Genomic DNA, 23171 nt, shown 5'->3' on the forward strand with positions numbered 1-23171 from the left:
CTTTAATTTAGAAGAAGTGTCATTCCTTAATTTCAATAAATACGGCTTCCAGGAATTTTTAAATTAGCATCTTTTTTTGACACGTTTAGGTTATACGAAACTGTAAGTTTTATTTCAACGTCTTTTTTCTCAATATTTTTCCAATCCAACCCAACAATTATTATACATCATTTTAAAGAGAAAGCTTTGAGCTTTAATTTAGAACAAGTCTCATTCTTTAATTTCAATAAATACGGCTTCTAGGAATTTTTAAATTGACATCTTTTTTTGACACGTTTAGGTTATACGAAAATGTAAGTTTTATTTCAACGTTTTTTTTCTCAATATTTTTCCAACCCAACCCAACAATTATTATACATCATTTTAAAGAGGAAGCTTTGAGCTTTAATTTAGAATAAGCCTCATTCCTTAATTTCGATAAATACGGCTTCCAGGAATTTTTAAATTAGCATCTTTTTTGACACTTATTATGCGAAAATGTTAGTTTTTGCTCAATATGTTTTTTCTCAATATTCTATCAGATTTTCGTCGTTCTGTAGCTACAGGTCTGATAAATAAATATTCAAATTTACTGCGTCCACGAAAATGTCGTAGCGCAAATTCAAAAGAAAGAGGAAGTTGCGAAAACTGTTCTGCCAAATTACCATTATCCCCCTGGAATTGGGGGGATTGAATATTTCGCCAAAATTGATTCCAAAAGCCTTTACTGAATGTATTTTAATAGCGTTTTAATTCTGTCACAATGAATGAACAACCCATGCTACCAAAATTTCAAATCTCTACGAATAGTGGAACCTGAAAAAGTTCTAATGAACCAGTTACGTGAGACATCCCATCCTGTATATTGTTATTAAATTTATTAATTAAATTTGTAGAGATCATCGTACAGTTTATGTTGGAGATGCAAGAGGACGAGTTTTTTCTTGGAGTGTTTGCGAAGTTCCCGGTCGAGCGGCTGATCATTGGTTAAGAGACGAAGGAGCCGATTTTTGTGCAGGTTGCAACATTCGATTTACAATTTACGAACGAAAACATCACTGTCGTAATTGCGGCGAAGTTTTTTGTTCGAAATGTAGCCGCTTTGAAAGCGAAATATCCCGATTAAGAATCCTTAAACCCGTCAGAGTATGCCAAAGATGTTATGCGTCATTAAAACCAGATAAGTAAAAAACGAAAAATGACCTATTAAGAAATTAAGAAACCTCTTCTGGGTATAAACATCAAATCCGGGTATAAATGTAATTAAGCACAGAGATAAATGTGTAGAGAATCCTTTAAAGAAAATTTAAAAAAAAAATAATAAACATGAATAACGTAGAATAGAAGGGATAAATTTTGTGAAAAAAAAAAGGTAAGTTTTTGATTTTTTTTTTAATTGACAGATTTGATCGAAATCTAATAAAAAACAAAAAAAAAATAAATTAAACAAGTCTGTGCCATATACTTCTTAACCATGACAATCTTTTGATTTCCCCAATTTTTCTTGTATACGTATTTTTTGGGTCTAATACATATTTATGACGATTCATCTCAGTTTATAACTAAAAAATTACATTTTCCAAAATTAATTTAAAAGCAAAAATGTATAAACCAATAGATAAAGTTAAAAAATAATAGAGTTACACCAATAGATGATAGTGTTAATTGATAATAAGTGAAAATAACAATACAAAATAACCAGAGTTAACAAACAAAAAAAAATAATAAATTATCTCCTGAGATATAATTGTTGTAATATTGCAAAATGATAATATTATATATTGATTTAATTCTTGTTAATTTATACAATTTTGATTTTATTAGCTAATTTTTTATAGATGTGTTTTTCTGCAAGGTATTTTATTAACCTGTATTAATTATTATTGTTTTTTTTTATTATTTTAATTTATTAATTTATCTGTTTTTACAATTTTTTAAGTGTTTAAACTTTTTTAACTTAATGCAAATATATGGAATAATTAAGAAATTAATAAAAAGAAAAAAATCCGGAATGAAATTTTTGTGCTTGTGCAATGTTTGTAAATTTTAATGGTTAGTCGTATGTAAATACTCAATTAAAAAAGAAATCGTAATGAGAAAACAATTTATTAAAAAAAATGTTGAGGGTTGAATAAAGTATTAAAAAAATGGTATTACTTATTCAATATTCCTTTTTGATCATTTATAATCGATTTGATTTCTATTGATATTAATTTTACAATAATTTAATGTCATGCACAGGCGATACGGTAGACAATATCCAAAATGAAAAAATATTAAAAAAAAATTTATGATAAAAAAATAAGAACCTCGTACTATTGTGCGATTCCAAAGTATATTTCCGTATATTTTGTAATTATATGTGATACTTGTAGAGTGTAGAATTTAGTCGAAAATTGTATATAAATATATATACATATAAAATAACTCTATATATGAACGTATTGACATTTAATAAAGCAGAATCCCTGAAAAGACTTCTTTTTTTAAAGAACCTAAAACTAAGTATCATAACTTTAAAGATTTATTTCCAATTCCTTCCATTTTCATTCCTTAAATGAAAATCCACAATTTATTGTAGTAACAACGATAAACGTATTTGACTGTAAATTCCTAAACTGAAGTTTCAATATCATCTCTGTGGTTATAGAATAAATAATGAATCATTAATTTAGGGATGGCACGATCAGCTGACAAAACTGGCCAGATCAATACACAACTAATTCATTGTAAATAAAATTTATGTATTATACAAGCCGATTTATTAGCTCACCATCAAACTTTGACATATGATAGTTAATGCAATTACAAAAAAAGATGTTAACGAACATATGGACCGTTTATTTTGAAAGTGGTGTAAGTCCATTTTCTCTTGTTTCAAAAATCAAAATTAATTTAAAAAATGTTAATTAAAAAATTTAGGCAAATTATATCAAGTCTGGCAGTATTTCTACTGTTTTTACTAAACGCGGCGTATTTACTAAACTGATGTATACTTACGGACTGCAAATGGACTTACACCACTTTCAAAATTAGACAATTGTAAAAATCGTTTAGTTTCAATTTTGAAAAATCAAATATCACTTAAAATATACTTCATATTGATCCAATTCTGTTTACAAATAATGACACGACATAAAATAGAAGCAGTATTTTTAATTTTAGACGCTAATTACATTGTTAAAAATACAAGATATTGATAGTATTTACTTATGCTCTGCATATGGCAGTGTTTCGAAATATGCATGATGCACCGGTGGTATACAGAGTGTCCCACCTAAGTTGCCTCGGTCCATAGCCGAATTATGATTGAGTTTTTCAAAAAATGTTTCAAATAAAAGTTGAATCGAATCATATTGTACATATTTTAAAATTAGTTTCAGTAATGGCGAACTTCCGGTTCTACTGGAAATGGATATCAACTTTGTTATTTTAAATGGAACATTCTGTATATTATTGCATTTTTGGATTCCTCGTGAAATTTCAATGGTACTTTGTTAAGGATACCTTAGGTCTAGTTGGTATCGTTTTTGAATTATATGACGATTTTCGAAAAAAATGACATTTGCAACGTCTTATAAATTTGGCAATATTGCCGAAACTGTGAAAGCTAGAAAGATTTGGTTTTCTGTTTTGGATTAACAATAAAAGAGCACACGTTTGCTAATAGAAAATTATGCATTTATATTATGGAGTTCTTAAGCAGGGATCTGTAATTTTCGAACTTTTTAATCATGGATAACTTAATTTTTTTAAATGGAACAATATACAAGTGTTTGCATAACTAGATGTAAAATTTAATTTCCTTTCAGTTTTATACAGGTATCATGGTGTCTATCTTCAACGGTTTTGGAGATATTCCCGATTTTTCAGTTTTTAACGATAGATACTAGATTTCTAGATAGATGCTAGATTTCGCAGCGCCGGTCATCTTCCCCTCGCATTTTACCAGGCTTGGGATTGGCAGAAATATTACTGGCATGCTTAAAAAGTGGCCAACAAAACACAAATAAAAAAACACTATTGCATCAAATGTTCAAAATGTTTTGTTCACTACATAATAGAAATCGTTTTTGTAATCGTTTTCTGGTGTGATTTCTTGAAAAGCTCTTACAATGCCTTGACGTATATCGTCAAGAGTAGTTGGTAATGTCTCATAAACCTTGCTTTTAATGAAACCCCCATAAAAAGAAATCGCAAGTGGTAAGATCTGGCGATCTCGGAGGCCATCTAACAGGTCCTCCTCGTCCTATCCAGCGGTCCGGAAAGGACACATCCAAATACCGACGTACTTGGGCGGTATTGTGCGGTGGAGCACCATCGTGTTGGAACCACATCCACTGACGAATAGCTAGTGGAATATTTTCCAAAAGAACGCCCAAACTATTTTCTAAAAATTCTAAATAAATCATACCCGTCAAACGTTGATTATGAAAGAAAGAGCCTATGATGTGCGTTCCAATGACACCTGACTACACGTTCACTGATCATCTGAATCGATGGGGGTTTGTTGTATCATAATAATGACAATTGTGACGATTCACAAACCCATTTTTGTGAAAGGTAGCTTCATCCGAAAACATCACCTGTCCGAAAAAATTCGCATCAAGATTAGTTCTTTCAATTGCCCACTGACAGAATAACAGCCTGCTTTCGAAATCGCCTTCAGTAATTTCCTGGTGCAACTGGTTTCAATACGGATGATAATTATGTTTTCTTAAAATCCTGTGTACCGAAGATTTACTGATGGTTGTCCTCCTACTTATTTCACGCACACTAGATTCTGCATTTTCTTGCACAGCTAACAATACGTGCAACTGGTTTTCATACGTAGGTACGGAGTTATTACGGTTGCGCTTAGTACGTTTTACGGATCCAGTATTTGTAAATCTTTCCAGTAAGGACAGAAATGCCCACCTATCTGTATATTGTTGTGCGTAAACTGTTGACGCTATCAAAGCGTTCTTGTTATATTCGCCGAGGACGAAAACCATATCGACTAATTCTTTCCGCGTAAGTGACATTTTTAATTATTATGTTAACAAATAATACTTAAATATACAGTTCTAATGCGTGGAACACTAATGACAGTTCTAATGCGTGGAACACTAATGACAGTTTAGCTAGTTTGTTTTCCAAGCCTACTTCAATTTTTAATAGTATTGCAAAGCGTCGACCACCTTCTATTTTACCAGTCCTAAGCCTACTTCGCAATACATATTTATCGTAAAAAACTGAAAAATCGGGAATATCTCCAAAACCGTTGAAGATAGACACCATGATACCTGTATAAAACTGAAAGGAAATTAAATTTTACATCCAGTTATGCAAAAATTGGTATATTGTTCCATTTAAAAAAAATAAGTTATCCATGATTAAAATGTTCGAAAATTACAGATCCCTCAATCATAATTCGGCTATGGACCGAGGGATGTCTTTATATTTTTCATAATAGGCCTGCTATCTTGGTACAAAGGCGCGAGGGCGATTTTTTCAAATTTTAGCGGTCTTCCAGGACGTGTAGGTAATAAATTTATAGTTTTAAATTCTTTGTCCTTCATCGATGTTTTATATAAAATACCGTATGGAGCACTTTTGAGAAACCTTATCCAACATATTTGCAACCAATTTACCTGTTCTCCATTAGTGTTTTTTTTATTTGTTTTTTAATCGCATTTTTAAGATTTTGTATTGAAACGAAATTCTCTCGTTTCATTTCATGTAAAATGAATTTATCATGTTTTCTACATTGTGTTATTACATCATAATAATCCTGTGGTGTGTAAATAAAATTCTTTTTTCGCAATGCCATTTCTATGATGCCAAAATCTGCATCGTTCGGAAGGTATAAATGCCCCGAGAGTAAAAATTTGTGATCAATTATATCAATGTTATTTTCCAACGACTAGAGAACCTTCAACCACATCAATGCCATTTGTAAATTTCGATTTTGCCCAGTACACATGTCACTGTAGGCAAATAACATGGCATTTTTAACATTGGTCGTTACATTTTCTAAATGCCTTAAACAGCAAATTCTTGCGATTAACTTTATTGTCGTGGAAATTGTGAAAACCCTCGTTTAAAACATACATATTTCGTTTATAACATGCGATGGAGACAGATAATTTGGGGTAAGGTAAAGCTTTTTGTAAGTCAAAAGAGAAGGCAAAGTATTTATCAGGATTTTTTGATGCCAGAATTTTATCTTCTTGTGATGCTTTTCTAGCTAATTCAGCATCTTGCAAGTGAACATCATGTCTTTGTACAAGAATTGTTTTTCCTTCGTCATCAGTAGTCTTAATTTTCATGTTTAAGAAATCGCATTTCGCACAGGTATATCTTTACGTAGCAAATGGAAGTGGAACTTGAAATCTCGTTTAAAGATTTTCCTGTATGTCCATTCATTAACTGAACTCAAGTTATTTATTTTCCTTCCATTTTTCTAAGTATAAATTATACATTTTTCTTATGTTTAATTCAAGATTTAAAAACATCCGTTCTGGATTTTGGGATCGAGTATAGTGACTTTCAAATGCCGGAAAGCTTTTTATGTGTTCTATCACCGTATTCGTCACTAGCTCACTAGTTCTTCTGCAAGAGCCATCCATTTTTCCACGCATGTCTTTCGGAATATTCTCATGCGCTTTTAGGATACGATCAATTCGTCCAGTAGATATTTGGAAAGTATCAATAAAAAATTTCTTACATACTAAAATGTTTCCACCAGAAGTGACCAGCTAAAATTTATAAGCATAGTGCCCGAATTATTTCTAGGCCTTCTTCTATTGACAGTTTCACGTTGAACATTACAATAGAGAAATACATTTTGCTTATTAAAATCACCTATATTCCAGAACTTATCATAAATTTCTATACGTTGTGTTTTATTAATACGCTATATACATTTCTTCGAACAATTAAAATTTTTGGCTTCAAATTTTTTTGCTGGAATGAGTTTTCCTCTTTTTGTATAGTACTTTTGTCCAGTACTTCGCTTAATTTTGTTTATTTGTTGCATATATTTTCCTTTATTTTGTTCAGCAGAATCTAAGTTCTCAGTAACAATATCCTCATCTGATGAAGATTCTACCTCTATCATTCTTCTCTTTTTAAAAATCGTTAATTTGTAAGTTGTCATAAAATAATATTGATTTACTATTTATTCTTACCTATATCACTATCTGATGTTAATCTGAAGTTATCGATTTTAGGAAAAAAAATACAATAAGTAACCCAAAGTAACCTAAACTACTAACTCTTGACACGTAATATAAAACAAATGCAAAAAATAACAGGCTGATCGACAACCATCAACTAAGCCACTTACCTCTGTCAATTGGACTTACACCACTTTCATAATCGATGATTATGAATATTATGATACTTCATTTACCGACCAATTTTAAATTTTACAAAACAGGGGAATTTTGTAAGAAATTAAACACGGACTAGTTATACATAAAAAATTTACATTAAATTAAGCATGAATTACGTACTTAATATCTCATTTTTTTCAAAAATGGACTTACACCACTTTCAAAATAAACGGTCCATATGTTCTATTTCAATCATTTACGAAATCTGATTTAACTTTTTGATTTAATTTTTTTTAAAACAAGGATCGACAATTTTTTCGAATTATGCAATTTCCGTCGATTAAGTTTTAAAAATTCGTATATAATCCATTTCTTGGAATATTAGCATGAAAATCTCCCAAAGTGTTAATAAAAGTGTCTTCTTTCCAATGCACCAACCCGTTTTGAAAAATAGCTTTTAGTTTTTGAGAAAACAATATTTGAAGTTTTGATAAAATTTTCGATGTTGCAATTTTCTTCGATAATTTTCAAAATTCGCTATAAAATTCATTTCTTGAAGGATCCTTGTGGAAATATCACCAATTATTAATTAAAGTATCCTCTTTTTAATGCAAAAAGCCGTTTCGAAAAATCACTTTTAGTTCTTTAGAAATAAATTTTTGAAATAATCGACAATTTTTTCGAATTTTGTAATATTCGCCGATTAAGTTTTCAAAATTCATATAAAATCCAGTTCTTGGAATATGAGTATGAAAATTTCCCAAAATGTTAATAAAAGTGTCCTCTTTCTAATGAACCGACACGTTTTGAAAAATAACTTTTAGTTTTTGAGAAAACAATATTTGAAGTTTTCATAAAATTTTCGATGTTGCAATTTTCTTCGATAATTTTCAAAATTCGCTATAAAATTAATTTCTTGAAGGATCCTTGTGGAAATATCACCAATTATTAATTAAAGTATCCTCTTTTTAATGCAAAAAGCCGTTTTGAAAAATCACTTTTAGTTCTTGAGAAATAAATTTTTGAAATAATCAACAATTTTTTAAAATTTTGCAATTTTCGCCGATTAAGTTTTAAAAATTCGTATAAAATCCAGTTCTTGGAATATGAGTATGAAAATTTCCCAAAGTATTAATAAACGTGTCAAATCATCTCAGCTATTTTGGCAGTAATTTTTTTAGCTCGTGGATCGTTTATATTCCAAGATTTATTTTTCGTTTGGTCTTTAGTTTTACATTTTCCGTTAACGTTTTCTCAAGTTTCTTATCTTCAGTTTCGTTTTGTTGGTATTTCTTATATTTATCTTCATGGTGTCGTTTTAAATGAAGTAGTACCGGACTAGTTGAAGCTGCTTTTCCTTTCCCTCCTCTTGATATTACTTGCTTGCACAATTTACAATTAGCTTTTGTTTCATCACTTTCATTAATGTTGAAATATTGCCAAACTTTACTATTTTTAATAGACATTTTCAAGTTTTTGTGTTTCAACTTGCTTTTTTTAACATTAACATCACACCACTATAAATTATTACTAGAGGTTGCAAAGTGTATCATACAGGATTAATTTAATTGTAGGGGAATTTAAATAACACACTTTTTAACATCTTATTAACAAATATATTAAAATATATAAATAAATATACAATTAACAACATAATTATTACAAATAAATACCAAGATTTTTTTTCATTACCTTTTTAATTTTTTTTGTTTGAATTTTTTCAAGATTCATGATTTTTACCCCTTCAAAGATATTCTTTATTATTATACAAGATGATTTAGAGAAACAGGAAGATGTTTAATCTTTATTATTGTTATAAAAAATTATTATGTTACCAAATTTTATTTATTTATGAAATTGTACTCCATAGAAGATGAAATTAAATCAAGGAATGTAGCAGATAGTGATAATAGTATAGCACAAACAGACATTTAAAAGTTAATTCGCCAAATTGTACAATTAGAACTCAAAATCTTAACATCAGATCTTAGGCAGTGGTGGCCCAGATTGTATGGTTCATTAAAAGTTTAACAGATTCAGCTTCATCTTGTTTTAAAGATTGATAACTACGTTATCAGATAAAACAAAAATAACGACTGTGCGTTAGTTATGTTGGTATTTTACGTGCAAAACGATGCAGATGCCAATCAGAGACTTTCAAAGATGTCATCATATTGAACAATTGATCTTGATCTTAAAAACCACATTGTTAATTAATAATTATTTGATATAGACAATAACGAAAAGATTAATAATAATTTTTTCATCACAATAATAAAGATTCCCTTTACTTAAACCATACTGATATATAAACCTCCTTTTAAGTACGAACATGTATAACGCATATTGTATTTAGCAATCATTACATCATCATCATTATTACTATCAAACGTTTTATTCCCAATTGCACCCGAAATTATTATAAATTATTCTATTATAGGTTGGTAGTAATAAAACTTTAATGAAATAACATGACGTGTATGTAATAATTGCTTCAAAATTTAACTAAGTCCATATAAACCCGACTTGATAGTTACATAACCAATGTTTCATTTGAATATCATTTTCTCTGTCATTTTTCTTTAATCAATTAGGTTTTTATGGACTATCATTTTTATTAACATTAATTGGAAGTGTTAAAAAGACATACAGTTAACATCAACATAGACAATAGTTTTTTTTTTAAACGTCTTAAATTCTTTTTTATTTTTGAAAATAGCAAAAGACATCTTTTTAAATCTTATCTTTTCAATAAAATTTTTATTCACACTTTCTTTTATCATTCGACAGAGAGCATTTTCAACATTGATAGTTTTTCCAGATTATGTTATCAACTTAAAGAGTATGAGAGAAACTTTCTTATTGCTTAAAAACTTTGATAATAACGACAATAAGAAAACAACAACAAAAAGATATTCAAAGAAACTTAACCTAACAAAAAATCAACAATAAAAAAAAATTACATTTACAAAATACAAATATCACAAAATCAGCACTCGGAGTCACTCTTTATCATTTCTTATTCCACAAATCCTTCCTTTTAATATTTTTTTAACACCCTTTTTTTTCTCCAAATATAGATTTACGATCTTTCTGGACAACTAGTATGTATAATCCTACCTTTATTATTACCACCTCCAAGAGCTGTATGAACAACAATACTTGGTTGACCAGGTGAAGGAGGATGAAGTTCGTGAGAAGATCCAGGTGTTAAATTAGCTAAGGCTGCTAATAGATCATGATTAATGATTGGTTCCCCTTCTGGTCTTGGTTCCCAATCTAATGGAGGCGACGCTGGGGGTGAAATCAGGAACTGTTTGAACGGAGCTGGTGGTTGTAAACTGCTATTTTTTACAGGTGTTACAGGTTGCGCGAAATAACACGTTATCACCGACTCGTTTATTTTGTACTGATGTAATTGAACTCTGGCGCTTGCTGCAGCTAAAGGCGTTTCAAAGTTGACCCGAACACGTCGAAAACTACGTAACCATTGAAACGTTACTTTAGGATCGAAAACGCGAAATAATTCTTCTACTTCTTCTTTTTTCTCTATTACATACAAAAAAAAAACAAATTAATTTATTAATTTCAATTCATTTTTTAGGTTATAATTGTTGTTCTAACCCGCATTTGTGAACACAGTATCGTGAATGTTAGTGACGATCAACGAGGATGGTAAATCATCGAATTCATCGTCGGTTTCGTGAGGACTATCAGGATCCGTTTCCGGCATTAAATTAGGATGAACGTTGGGCAAACCGTCTTGGTCGTTGATAATTATGTTCTCGTCGCTTAATTCTCCGTTGCTGTCCGACATTGTGGATAACTAAAAAAGGATGTTTAAATAGGAAAAAGGATTTTTAATGTTGTGGTTAAAACATACCTTCAAAAAAACGATATATCTTTCGATTGAAACGAAACCAGCGGCTGATTTAACATTTGTTTGTTAAATGTCAAATGTCACGTTTGACAGTTGACAATTATTTGGGTTAAAGAACGTATCCTAAGTGAGTAAAAAAATTAAAAATTATTGTTATTAATAAATAATTAGGATTTTATTATTAAGTTAAATTAAATTATTTTTATTTTTTAGGGATAAATTAATTTAAATTCTTCTAAAACAAAAATTAATGAATTAGGATGGAGATAAAGTCAAGCAAAATTTTTAAATATCATTATTAATAACAATAATTAATGAAAATAAGACTTCATTTAATCCAATTTGACCTATTTTTTGTTTCACCGACATCACATTGATTATTTTTTAATTAATATTGTTATTAAAAATTGTTTCAGCGCCATCTTTCGGGATTACACTAAATTTGGAACTTTTAAATTTATTTTAATTTTATCTAAAAATCTTTTCGGAAAATCATAAATGTGGTAATTTAATGAAAAATATTTGAATTAAAACAAATCTTTGTAAAAAATATACAATATTTTATATGATATAAATATAAAATCTTATAAAAATAATGCGATTATACCGCCATCTATTGGGATAAAAACAAAAACAAAATGTCAAAAAGTAATTTAATTTTATTACAAAAAAACTTGAAAAAAGTAACAATTTAAACCAAAATTTTCAATTAAAACCTGATTAATATCTAAATTTACTTAGTTTTAGGTACTTAAACCGGAAGTCTATACAATTTTTTGCCTCCTTTTGGTGGTGGTTGAGCTCGGATTGATTGGCCGGGTTCTTGAAGAATTAATTCTTCTTCGGGTTCATCACAAACACCACCAGCTTCGTAAGTATATTCCTTTCGAGTATTAGCGGCTGATTTAACATTTATTTGTTAAATGTCAAATGTCACGTTTGACAGTTGACAATTATTTGGGTTAAAGAACGTATCCTAAGTGAGTAAAAAAAATTAAAAATTATTGGTATTAATAAATAATTAGGATTTTATTATTATTAAGTTAAATTAAATCATTTTTATTTTTTTAGGAATAAATTAACGTTAGATTCTTCTAAAAGAAAAAGGAATGAATTACGATAAAGATAAAATCAAGGAAAATCTTTAAATGGCATTTTTAATAACAATAATTAATGAAAATAAGACTTCATTTAATCCAATTTGACCTATTTTATGTTTCACCGACATCACATTGATTATTTTTTAATTATTATTGTTATTAAAAATTATTTCAGCGCCACCTTTCGGGATTACACCAAATTTGGAACTTTTAAATTTATTTTAATTTTATCCAGAAATCTTTCCAAAAAAATCAGAAATGTGGTAATTTAATGAAAAATGTTTAAATTAAAACTAATCTTTGTTTTAGGAACCTTATCTAAAAAAAATAAAACGATTATACCGCCATCTATTGGGATAAAAACAAAATCAAAATGTCAAAAAAAAATTTCTTAATTTTGTTACAAAAAACTTGAAAAAGGTAACAATTTAAACCAAAATTTTCAATTACAACCTGATTAATATCTAAATTTACTTATTTTTAGGTACTTAAACCGGAAGTCTATACAATTTTTTGCCTCCTTTTGGTGGTGGTTGAGCTCGGATTGATTGGCCGGGTTCTTGAAGAATTAATTCTTCTTCGGGTTCATCACAAACACCACCAGCTTCGTAAGTATATTCCTTTCGAGTATTAACGGCTGATTTAACATTTATTTGTTAAATGTCAAATGTCACGTTTGACAGTTGACAATTATTTGGGTTAAAGAACGTATCCTAAGTGAGTAAAAAAAATTAAAAATTATTGGTATTAATAAATAATTAGGATTTTATTATTATTAAGTTAAATTAAATCATTTTTAATTTTTTTAGGAATAAATTAATGTTAGATTCTTCTAAAAGAAAAAGGAATGAATTACGATAAAGATAAAGTCAAGGAAAATCTTTAAATGGCATTTTTAATAACAATAATTAATGAAAATAAGACTTCATTTAATCCAATTTGACCTATTTTATGTTTCACCGACATCACATTGATTATTTTTTAATTATTATTGTTATTAAAAATTATTTCAGCGCCATCTTTCGGGATTGCACTAATTTAGAACTTTTAAATTTATTTTAATTTTATCCAGAAATCTTTCCAAAAAAATCAGAAATGTGGTAATTTAATGAAAAATGTTTAAATTAAAACAAATCCTTGTTTTAGGAACCTTATCTAAAAAAAAACTAAATAATTATACCGCCATCTATTGGGATAAAAACAAAATCAAAATGTCAAAAAAAAATTTCTTAATTTTATTACAAAAAAACTTGAAAAAAGTAACAATTTAAATCAAAATTTTCAATTACAACCTGATTAATATCTAAATTTACTTATTTTTAGGTACTTAAACCGGAAGTCTATACAATTTTTTGCCTCCTTTTGGTGGTGGTTGAGCTCGGATTGGTTGGCCGGGTTCTTGAAGAATTAATTCTTCTTCGGGTTCATCACAAACACCGCCAGCTTCGTAAGTATATTCCCTTCGAGTACCTTCAGGATCTGTGTAACCGTATTTTCCTCTTACGATACAATCAATTCCTATCGTTTCCTCTTTAAAAGTTCCATCCTCGTTTTCATATCCCCACGTGATACTTCCATCTTCGTTATCAGTTCTATATTTTCTTAAAATTTGAACTGGAGGTTTACGATTTTTGTTTCTTTTAGGATCTTCATCTTCGTATTGAACTTGTTGGCGAACCGGAAGTGGTTGTGCCCGAACGGGAGCTCGATATTCTTGAGTAATGGAAGGTCTGATGGGTTGGGGTCTCCTTATTGGGATATTTTCTTCTTCGTCCCTTGATTCCTGTCTAATTTGTTGTCTAACGTTTACTATACTTTCTCTGAAAAGTGGCGCTTGCCTCGTTGGTGTCGCCGGTCTTTGTTGAGCGACTTGAACCGGGCGTTGTTGAGGAAGAGGAGCAGGGCGAGATGGAGCTCGGATATCTTCACGCGAAACCGGAACCGGTCTTTCCGGTCTAAAAGCAACAGCCCTTTGCGGTTCCTCCTCTTCTTCTTCTTCCGCTGAACTCACCGCTTGACCAATTCCTGATTGCAAAGAACTTAACCCTAATTTGGCTACTTCAGCTTCAAACGTTGAGCTGAAAGGTTGTGGAATATCCTCGGATTCTTCAATTACAGGGCGAGTTTCGCGGGTTGGAGATGGAATGGCGTTGAAACTCGTTTTCCTTCTTATGGGGATATCTTGGAATGTTTGTTGAGATGGACGCGGTCTTGATTGAACAGGTCTCGATTGCTGGGATGTTACTAAAACTGCTCCGGGGATTGCTAAACGTGGTGGAACTTGAGCGGTTGTTTTATAAAGGATCTTAAAAAAAATTATAATAATTAATTATTATATAAAAGAAGTTCTTTATTAAAAAATGTGATGTAATAACTGCTTTGAATCTGACTTAATTTCGATTTCATAACGCTTTTTACGTAACGTAAATGAACCAAATTATGATCTTCATTGCCTCATGTGTTATTTATTTCTTTTTCAGAAACCGGATTGGTTTTAAAATCGAAAGTGTCCCAACGGTTGTTCGAATGAACAGCTTTTGGCGGTGAGTTGGTTCATTTTTTTGCTTTATACTCGGCTTTCTGACCTCATTCTCAGTTGGTATACAAAAGAGAAGAAAGTCTTTTTGTCAAGGGAGAAGGATTAATGATAAAAACTAGATTGTGCAATCGCACAAAATAAAACAATTTTGTGATTTTCCAACACAAAATGATTGAAATGCAGTTATTTAACCTTCCCCGGTGCAATAAACCGTATAAATAGTATAAAACGACTCATAATTGAGTAGCAAAAAATTTAAGGCGCAGCCTAAGACCTACATTAAACCAGGTTTGCAATTACTTTTTCAATGCCATCGAGTTTAATCGACCTTTGAATTATATATCAAGAACAAAAAAAAACATATTATGTTCTAATCTTAAAATAATTTAATTTATATATAAAAAAAATTAAAGTAGGTAACTTACGGTGATAAAACAGAGAAAGAAAAATGACAGCCTCATCTTATAACCACTAAGAAGAAGAAAATAAACCTTTTAAATATTTTCTCACACCAACATTACAACAACTAAACCGTATCAGATCGCGGTATTTGTCTTTATACTTGATCAAAACCCCACCCTAAATTCCAAACCCATGCTTTAAATCCCAATAACTTTCACCCCGAAAAATTGCAAAGAAAATTAACTCATTCTCAATTAAAAAATTTAATTTACCACATCTTAATAAGCTCATTAAAATCAATATGTAATAATTAAGTAATTAAATAAAATGATTGACCTTTTAATTCAAAAATCGTTAGTAAATATGGGATTGGTCCCTTGATATTTAATAACCTCATAAAAACAATGTTTTAAAAGATGAAATAATCGTCGTCGAACCTTTTATTATTACGACATCGAGACTTTTTCGCGATAAAGTTTTTATGAATACAAAAGAAAGCATTTAACAGACGCCAAAGAAACGGTTATTTAATTTCAAGACATTGTCTCAGGATGAAAATCACTTTCACTGTGGCTTAGTACGGTTCCAAATCACGTATAGAAATTTACGTGGAATAAATAAATTTGATTAATAGATATAAATCGAATTTGGAAAAGAAAGAATCATGATGAAATTACGTTTCTAAAAATTTTAATGTTTATTAAGTTTTCATTTTATAAAATAATAAATTCCTATTCAAGGTATAAATTATTATAGGTTTTTGTAATTTTGTATTTTTAGACCATAAATTATACCGCGCGCAATGGAATTTCCATTTCGATAGATATTCATTACCTGATAGAAGAAAACAGGAACTGGTTTAGTTCGATTAAGGCGTGTATAAAGGTGGAATTTGAATATCTTTATCCTTGAGGTAATAATTTGTTTATAATTTTGCGTTTAAAATTTAATATATATCCTTTTAGGTACAAATATAAATAGTAATTTGCAGGCCAAACCATTAAGATCATCCTTAAAGAAGAGAACTTGAAGTGTAAGAAGAGATTTCTTAGATATAGCGGTACGTTTAATATTGTTTTCTTATATTATTATCACTAGATAATCCTCTCTGACAGCTTGTTTAGCTGCAGAGAATAACATAACATAACAAAGGTTTTTTTGAAATATTGGGAAGTAATCATTGAAGACTTTACTGCCCATCATCACGCAGGGAGTGTCTACTTGAAATATGAAATTCCAATAAATCACAGTTATCAGTAGAGTTTATGAATGGGCCAGCAATCCTCACCACTATGGCTGTGATCTTATTGTTAGTACGTCTTTGGGTCTCCTCATTGCGCACTCACCTCTGAAACTGATCCCCAGCTATGTCCTTTCCATGGCTCTTTGGTTTGGTGGGTTCCAGGTCACAGAGACATTGAGGGCAATAAGAAGGCGGAAAAGCTGGCCAAAGAAGCAACGAATACGCCCTTCATTGGATTCTAACCCGGTTGTGGATTACAAAAAAAGCCATCTAAAACAAGTCTATCTATCACAAGGCCTCGAAGGTAGCCTTACATTGGAAAAAACATCCAGGTCACAGAGAAGCGAAGAGTATGATAACTCCCTCGCAAAACAAAACCAAACAGGTTTTATGCATCAGCAAACATTGAAAACCTTAGAGAGACTGTGCAATCGTTACATAAGGGATATCTGTCTTGTCGATAGACCATTAAGCGGCAAGGACAGTAAAATCTAACAGGACTGCTACATCCATTGTTGTGACAACCTACCCGCCAACTACGTCACACCATTTTCCACGACCAGCTGTTATTATGGTCTATGGGTTTGCTGTGTATTTTTAAAGGTTATATCCTAGACGTATTCATATTATTTTTGAAGTTTTATGTTTTTAGACGTATTAATTTCTATCATATAACCTCTAAAAACACAGACAGTTACCAGGCGTGGCAAATAGTGTGAAGTAGAGTGCGGGCAACCAATCCCTAGTGGACTACAAAAATACAATGGATGTAGCAGTCCTGTTAGATTCTACTGTCCTTGGATGGCGCCTTTGATTATATATAATATGGATTGAGCCAACGAGAGAGATAGCTTGCGCAAGGTGATCGAACCGAGATAGACATAGAAGCGTACTGCCATATAATGGGTGTACTGATAGAAGTGAGATAGATATAGAAGCGTACTGACATATAATATATCTATCTTTGTTACACTTTCACATTATCGCTTTCCATCTGCGTCTATTCACCTTGAGCAACATTTTTGTTAGTAGATATATTCAGTTAGCTCAATCCATATTATATATAATCAAAGGATGGCGCCAATATTTCCATCAATACTCAGTGTAACTCAACATTCAAAATTAAATACTTTTATTTAATTGTAACAATAACAAAACATGTCTACAGACTGAAAAAACATATGTTATTTTAGCCAAGATGATTTGAAAACAGGTTTAATTCTTATTTTCTACATTACACTCAGTTCAGTTCAAGCCCACAAGTTCAGAGGCGCGCTGTGAAGAAGTGGTGGAAATGACTGACCGATTAACTGACATTGTTGACGTTCAACATGATGGAGATACTGTTGGTTCATCCAGTTCCCGTGATAATGAACAAGATGCTTTTCGCAATTTCATTGAGCAATACATACTATCTCCATGTTGTCTTGAAGGACATATACAGTGTGTCCTCGGATAGGTGAAACGACTCTTATAAAATGTAAATTTTTTTCGATATTAATTGTCATCTTTTGGGGTTCAGCCCTGCTTGGTTAAAGACTAATTTTGAATATATTTTCAAATTTTAAAAAATAAGTGACTGTTGACACTGAAGCGAAAACTTCTTGTGCATCAGGTAAAGTAAAATGTTACTAAGAGATTGTATTCAGAATGAAAAGTTAGGGCCATATGAAAATTTTCGGAATCATCGACCTACTTTGATAAAACCCATTTTAGGTTATTTTCGTCAATAGTACTTTAAGAAAACAGTTAATCATAGTTAAAAGTTAATCAGTTTCATCATATTATTTTTTGTTAGAGTGAATACTTCCAGCTCTAAGAAATCTTTTGATTAAACGCCAACAACTACTTCTTTTAATTCCAGTATTTGAAAATTTTCCACTAAATAAAGCAATAACCACATTTATCGGTTTTTCCCCGGTTCCATAACACTGAATCACGTAAACTTTTTCCTCTAATGTTAACATTGTATTTAAAAAACACTTTAAATTTACTAAATTACAGTTTGACAGATTAACAGTGACAGGAAAGCAATTTTGTTTTATCCATGGCAGTCTTTGCTAGAATTAAAATTGTTGGATATGGATTTTTTCAAAGTTTGCCGATCAATCCGAAAATTTGCATATGGCCATAATTTTTCATTCTGAACAAAACTTCTTAGTAACACTTTCACGTACTGTAAACAGAAAAGATACTTTACCTGCCACAAAAAGAGTTTTTCTTTCACTGTCAAGGCTCACTTGTTTTTTAAAAATTAAATATATGTTCAAAATTAGTCCTTAATCAAGCAGGGCTAAACCTCAAAAAATGAGAATTAATATCGAAAAAATATTTACCTTTTATAACACACTGTAGAAAGGTTTACTATTACAACTTTGCTGATAGTTGCTGGGGCACATTATGACAGAAAACTTCAAGTCTTCAAAATTTGTTCCTGTGGCCAAGTACCTCAGGGTTAAGGCTAATCTTTCCCTAACACTTATACTTTCTCTCATGTTACTATAATGTCTTTTCAAAAATGATTAAAGGTATTTTCATCCATTCGAAAGTAGTTCTTGAAACCATCAACTTCGCAGAGGCTGATTTCTTTTCACAGCACTAGATGAGAATATTCATCTCTCTTCTTCAACTACTCTTTCATCCGGTGTTTGCGTTTCACTCGAAGAGTAGTTCCAAGCACCAAAATAGATTGATCGTGTAAAGGCCGCTTTAGATTTCAATCAACATACCTACACGTATGTTGTTACTGGTAGTACGCAGGATTCGCATATTTTTCATTTCAGATTAATAGCTTATTTTGAAAATCACTTCTGCAAGCAATGCTTTACGAAGACTAGTGCAGACGTACATAATCCACAAATCCATCCTTCGTTAGGATGAAGACATTTTGTGCTACCAGAAGGATTATTTTGAGTGTGCATTTATCTTATATACAGGGTCATCCACGACGACCGTACATTTGAACTATATAGAGAACCAAATGAAGTGGGGTTTGAACATTTATGGATACGATCTTTTTAACTAAAATATTTTCACTTTCCGATTACTTGTGGTTACACCGAAAGTGGTGTCAAGTCTTTCAAATGGAACATGCTGTATTTTATTACCTTTTTGAAACCTTTGCTAAATTTCAGGCTAATTGTATGTTACATAGCCTATACCTAAGTTGAGTCATATAACATATGAATTCATTTGTGAATTTAATGAAAAATTTGGATCAACTTTATGTAGAATAAATGCCGTGTTAAAACGATTTTTAAGCGGAATCACAAGAAATATCGCTAAGAGGAGCACATTAGATGAACGACGGAAAAACTAAACAGTTTGACATTTGCTAAAGTTTAAAGGCTATAGCTTATTTCTGTTGTTGTGATAACTAGCTTACTTTTTCTAGTGCTCTGTTCGATAATATTAGATTGATGATTAAGTTGAGAAATGAGTCTAAAACCAAGTTTAGACATATGGGCAGGCCTGCTCATGGGGAATATTATAAGACCCTTCGTAATCTTACAACTGCAGCTATAAGAAATGAAAAACGAGCTTATTTTGGTTCTATTGTTGCAACGGGCAATACTAAACAGATGTGGAATAACTTGAAAAATTTTTAATTTAAAGCCAATTAAAAAATTTTGTCTACCTTTAAATTTAAAACATCCTGATCAGATTAATGATTATTTTGTAGGCAGTGTAAATGATATTATTAAAGATTTGCAGACTTCTAACCTTGCTCTGTATAGTTCTCCTATTTATAGTAGTGAGTTTTCATTTAAGACTGTGGAGATCCCTCTGGTTTCTGACGTGATTGCATCTATTACATTTTCTGCTATTAGTACTGATGGAATTTCCATTGAGATGATCAAACTGTGTTGCCCCACCATTTTGCCATATTTGACCCACATACTGAATTGTTGTTTAGTTGACTATGTCTTTCCCTTGGAATGGAAACGCGCAGAGGTTATTCCTCTGCTCAAAAAGGATAAGCCACGAAAGTATAGTGACTTGCGACCAATAAGTATTCTCCCTGTTCTTTCTAAAGTTTTAGTGAAGGTTATGAAGGCTGGAGTATGGTGGAGTATATGGAGACCAATAGTCTGCTCCCTTCAGAACAATCGGGTTTTCGATATGGGTATAGTTGCACAACATCAATGTTAAATCTAACTGATAATATATACAGTGACAACATTATTTTCAGTACAATTAAATCCTTGAGATCCAAGCTATCTAAGAACAATATTATTTGCACCTTTGGTGATAAAAATGCAGGTCTGGCCTTCATGGAAAAAAGTCTATACCTGGAAAAAACATTTGACTTCTTTAGAGAAAATAATTTCTTACATATAAAAAAAGATCCTCTACCTGATTTCATAAAACAATTTAAAGACACATTAAAAAGGACTCAAACTACATTCGAAAAATTCAATTTTCACATCACTAAACTAAACAACATGAACCCATTACACCCTACGTTATACAGTTTCGTTAAGCTCCACAAACCGCAAAAAACGATAAGACCCATTGTCAGCGGAATACATTCTCCTTGCAACAAGATGGCTAAAGCTATCCACCACATCTTAATCAAGGCGTTACACTTTGAATCACCTTATTCAATAAGAAATTCAACAGAATTGATCACTAGTCTCGTTTGACATAAAAAACTTATATGCTAACATCCCTGTAGCAGATACTTTGAATATAATAGAAAATTTCCTTTTACATAATATTCTCACTCTAATAATTTTAATTTTTTCGATGTATCGAACCTAATGGACGCCTTACATAATATTACCAAACAAAACTTTTTCATCTTCGATGAGAAAATTTATAGTATGCCAGACGGTTTACCTATGGGTTCACCACTATCTGGTCTCCTAGCTGAATTCTATGTTGACCATCTAGAAAAAGTTATACTTAAACAGAAAGAACACCATTTCTCAACAAAACATATACAATTTTATGCTAGATACGTGGACGACATCCTGATTGTATTTGATGGTTCAAAGGCCAATTTGATTGCCCTACTAAACCTATTCAACAATGTAGGAGCTATTGAATTTACAATTGAAAGAGAAAATAATGGCCAAATTAACTTCCTCGATCTAAACATCTCAAGAGATTCTATTAATAAATGCCTTAATTACAAAATTTATAGAAAACCTACCTCCACAGATGCAATAATTCCTAAAAAATCTTTCTGTCCGTTTAAATACAAATATGCTTCCTTCAATTTCCTATTTCTCAGAGCCTTAAAAACTCCTATGAGTACAAAAGATTTCAATAACGAAATTCTCACCATTATAAACATCGGTTTAAACAACGGTTTCAAATTGGAAGACTTACAACGAACCTTTTATAAAATCCATAACAATTTAATCACTTCCAAACTGTATCCTCACGGAACAGCTCCAAACAGGTTCATTTCTGTCTCCAAATACAATCCTATAATTAATTCACTACAGAGAGTCGTGTCCACCTATAATTTTAGTATTACTCCTAAAAACAACAACAAAATTTCTAACTTTCTAGTTAATTGTAAACATAAATTCGAAAAACTACAACTTAATGGTGTGTATAAAATCTTATGTAAGGTCTGTAATGCCACATACATTGGGCAAACGGGCAGAAATTTAAAAGTGAGATTTAAAGAACATCTAAAAAACGACAATTCCGCAGTTTTTAGACATTTAAGGGACAACGACCATCAAAAAATATCCTACTCCTTCATAACTACCCTAAATCCAAAAAATTGGATCTTTTAGAAGAAATGGAAATTATTAAATTGAAAAATAACGCAAACTATATTACTCTAAATGAAATTACCGACGTCCCTCACACACGAATGTTTCTGAATTTCGTAAAAAGACCAGTTTTTCCATGACTTCATATTCAATACGTACAATTGTTACAGATACCGGTTGTTAGTAACCTTTCATATCGACCCGACCACGTTTCTCTTGTATTGTGTGTAGTGTTTTATATCGTTATTTGATCTTAATTGTTAACATATACTGGGATAGATATGTGTTTGTATATATACGTATGTATATGTGTGTATAATCTTAAAATAAATGAAGCGTTTTTTAACTCTGTCCATCGTTCGTTTTAGACGGTAAGAATTTTAACTGTTATGTTTCTTGACGTCATATTGTATTTCGATTTTCTGTTTTTAGTTGCGCCTGAAGAAGAAAAGTAATTTTTTGAAACCGGTTGCGCAGATAAGCAAATTAATTAATAAACACTAATTCTTCACACATTTTTTGTGTTTTTCATTAACTAAAATTCCCGAAGAATTATGGAGAAATACATTCCTTTCATTCCTTTGATAATATATTGTCCGTTGTTGACGTGGGAGAGAGTGCTGCTGTGGTTTTTTAGACTACTCAAAAGCATTTGACACTGTTAACCACACCATTATGAGCACACTATTTGAGCGCAGTAACAATATTGAGTAGCTATCTTAGTGATCGCACACAGAGGGTGAAAGTTGATGATGCCATGTCTGGTGAACTCGCACTGTGTAATGGTGTTCACCAAGGATCTGTGCTGGGACCTATTTTGTTTTCTATCTATACTTCACAATTTAATAAATCTATTAAATTTTGTAAAATGAGTACATATGCGGATGATACCCAACTTTACGCTTTATACGCGACAGCGGGCAGTGGTATTGCTGAGGCTGGTATTAGCGGTGACCTTGATACGATTTTTGAAT

At 31.0% G+C, this 23171-nt stretch overlaps 4 protein-coding genes across 4 annotated transcripts in view; 2 read left to right on the top strand and 2 right to left on the bottom strand.

Annotated features, from left to right (window-relative positions):
* The window catches only part of LOC111421776 (WD repeat and FYVE domain containing 3 bchs), a 45560-nt gene extending 43106 nt beyond the window's left edge, over positions 1 to 2454 (top strand). The window contains exon 15 of the mRNA XM_071194926.1: positions 876 to 2454. Within this exon, the coding sequence (XP_071051027.1) occupies positions 876 to 1167 (292 nt within the window). The 3' untranslated portion in view covers positions 1168 to 2454. The remainder of the gene's footprint in view (positions 1 to 875) is intronic.
* A 7772-nt stretch (positions 2455 to 10226) lies between these two features.
* Positions 10227 to 11270, bottom strand: LOC111420370 (RRM_RCAN_like domain containing protein Sra). The gene is made up of 3 exons (XM_023053345.2): positions 11182 to 11270; positions 10923 to 11124; positions 10227 to 10847 (listed from the first exon to the last, which is right to left on the bottom strand). The coding sequence occupies exons 2-3, from the start codon at positions 11113 to 11115 to the stop codon at positions 10381 to 10383; spliced, it is 660 nt and encodes a 219-aa protein (XP_022909113.1). The 5' UTR covers positions 11116 to 11124; positions 11182 to 11270; the 3' UTR covers positions 10227 to 10380.
* Positions 11271 to 13492: 2222 nt separating this feature from the next.
* LOC111420369 (ras GTPase-activating protein-binding protein 1) lies at positions 13493 to 15353 on the bottom strand. The gene is made up of 2 exons (XM_023053343.2): positions 15243 to 15353; positions 13493 to 14583 (listed from the first exon to the last, which is right to left on the bottom strand). The coding sequence occupies exons 1-2, from the start codon at positions 15276 to 15278 to the stop codon at positions 13606 to 13608; spliced, it is 1014 nt and encodes a 337-aa protein (XP_022909111.2). The 5' UTR covers positions 15279 to 15353; the 3' UTR covers positions 13493 to 13605.
* A 616-nt stretch (positions 15354 to 15969) lies between these two features.
* On the top strand, positions 15970 to 23074 carry LOC111420371 (uncharacterized). The gene is made up of 3 exons (XM_071194846.1): positions 15970 to 16132; positions 16185 to 16279; positions 16335 to 23074. Exon 3 carries the CDS (start codon positions 21226 to 21228, stop codon positions 22216 to 22218), a length of 993 nt encoding a protein of 330 aa, XP_071050947.1. The 5' UTR covers positions 15970 to 16132; positions 16185 to 16279; positions 16335 to 21225; the 3' UTR covers positions 22219 to 23074.
* Positions 23075 to 23171: the final 97 nt, after the last annotated feature.

This window comes from Onthophagus taurus, chromosome 3, assembly GCF_036711975.1.
Source record: "Onthophagus taurus isolate NC chromosome 3, IU_Otau_3.0, whole genome shotgun sequence".
Taxonomy (NCBI): Eukaryota; Metazoa; Arthropoda; class Insecta; order Coleoptera; family Scarabaeidae; genus Onthophagus; species Onthophagus taurus.

Excerpts from the sequence above, each read along its gene's own strand:
- LOC111420370 (XM_023053345.2), bottom strand. The coding sequence starts at position 11,115 with ATGTCGGACAGCAACGGAGAATTAAGCGACGAGAACATAATTATCAAC. Across the intron at positions 10,848-10,922 it reads TACTGTGTTCACAAATGCGG|AGAAAAAAGAAGAAGTAGAA; the intron begins GTTAGAACAACA and ends TGTATGTAATAG.
- LOC111420369 (XM_023053343.2), bottom strand. The coding sequence starts at position 15,278 with ATGAGGCTGTCATTTTTCTTTCTCTGTTTTATCACC. Across the intron at positions 14,584-15,242 it reads TCTTTCTCTGTTTTATCACC|ATCCTTTATAAAACAACCGC; the intron begins GTAAGTTACCTA and ends ATTTTTTTTAAG.
- LOC111420371 (XM_071194846.1), top strand. The coding sequence starts at position 21,226 with ATGGACGCCTTACATAATATTACCAAACAAAACTTTTTCATCTTCGAT.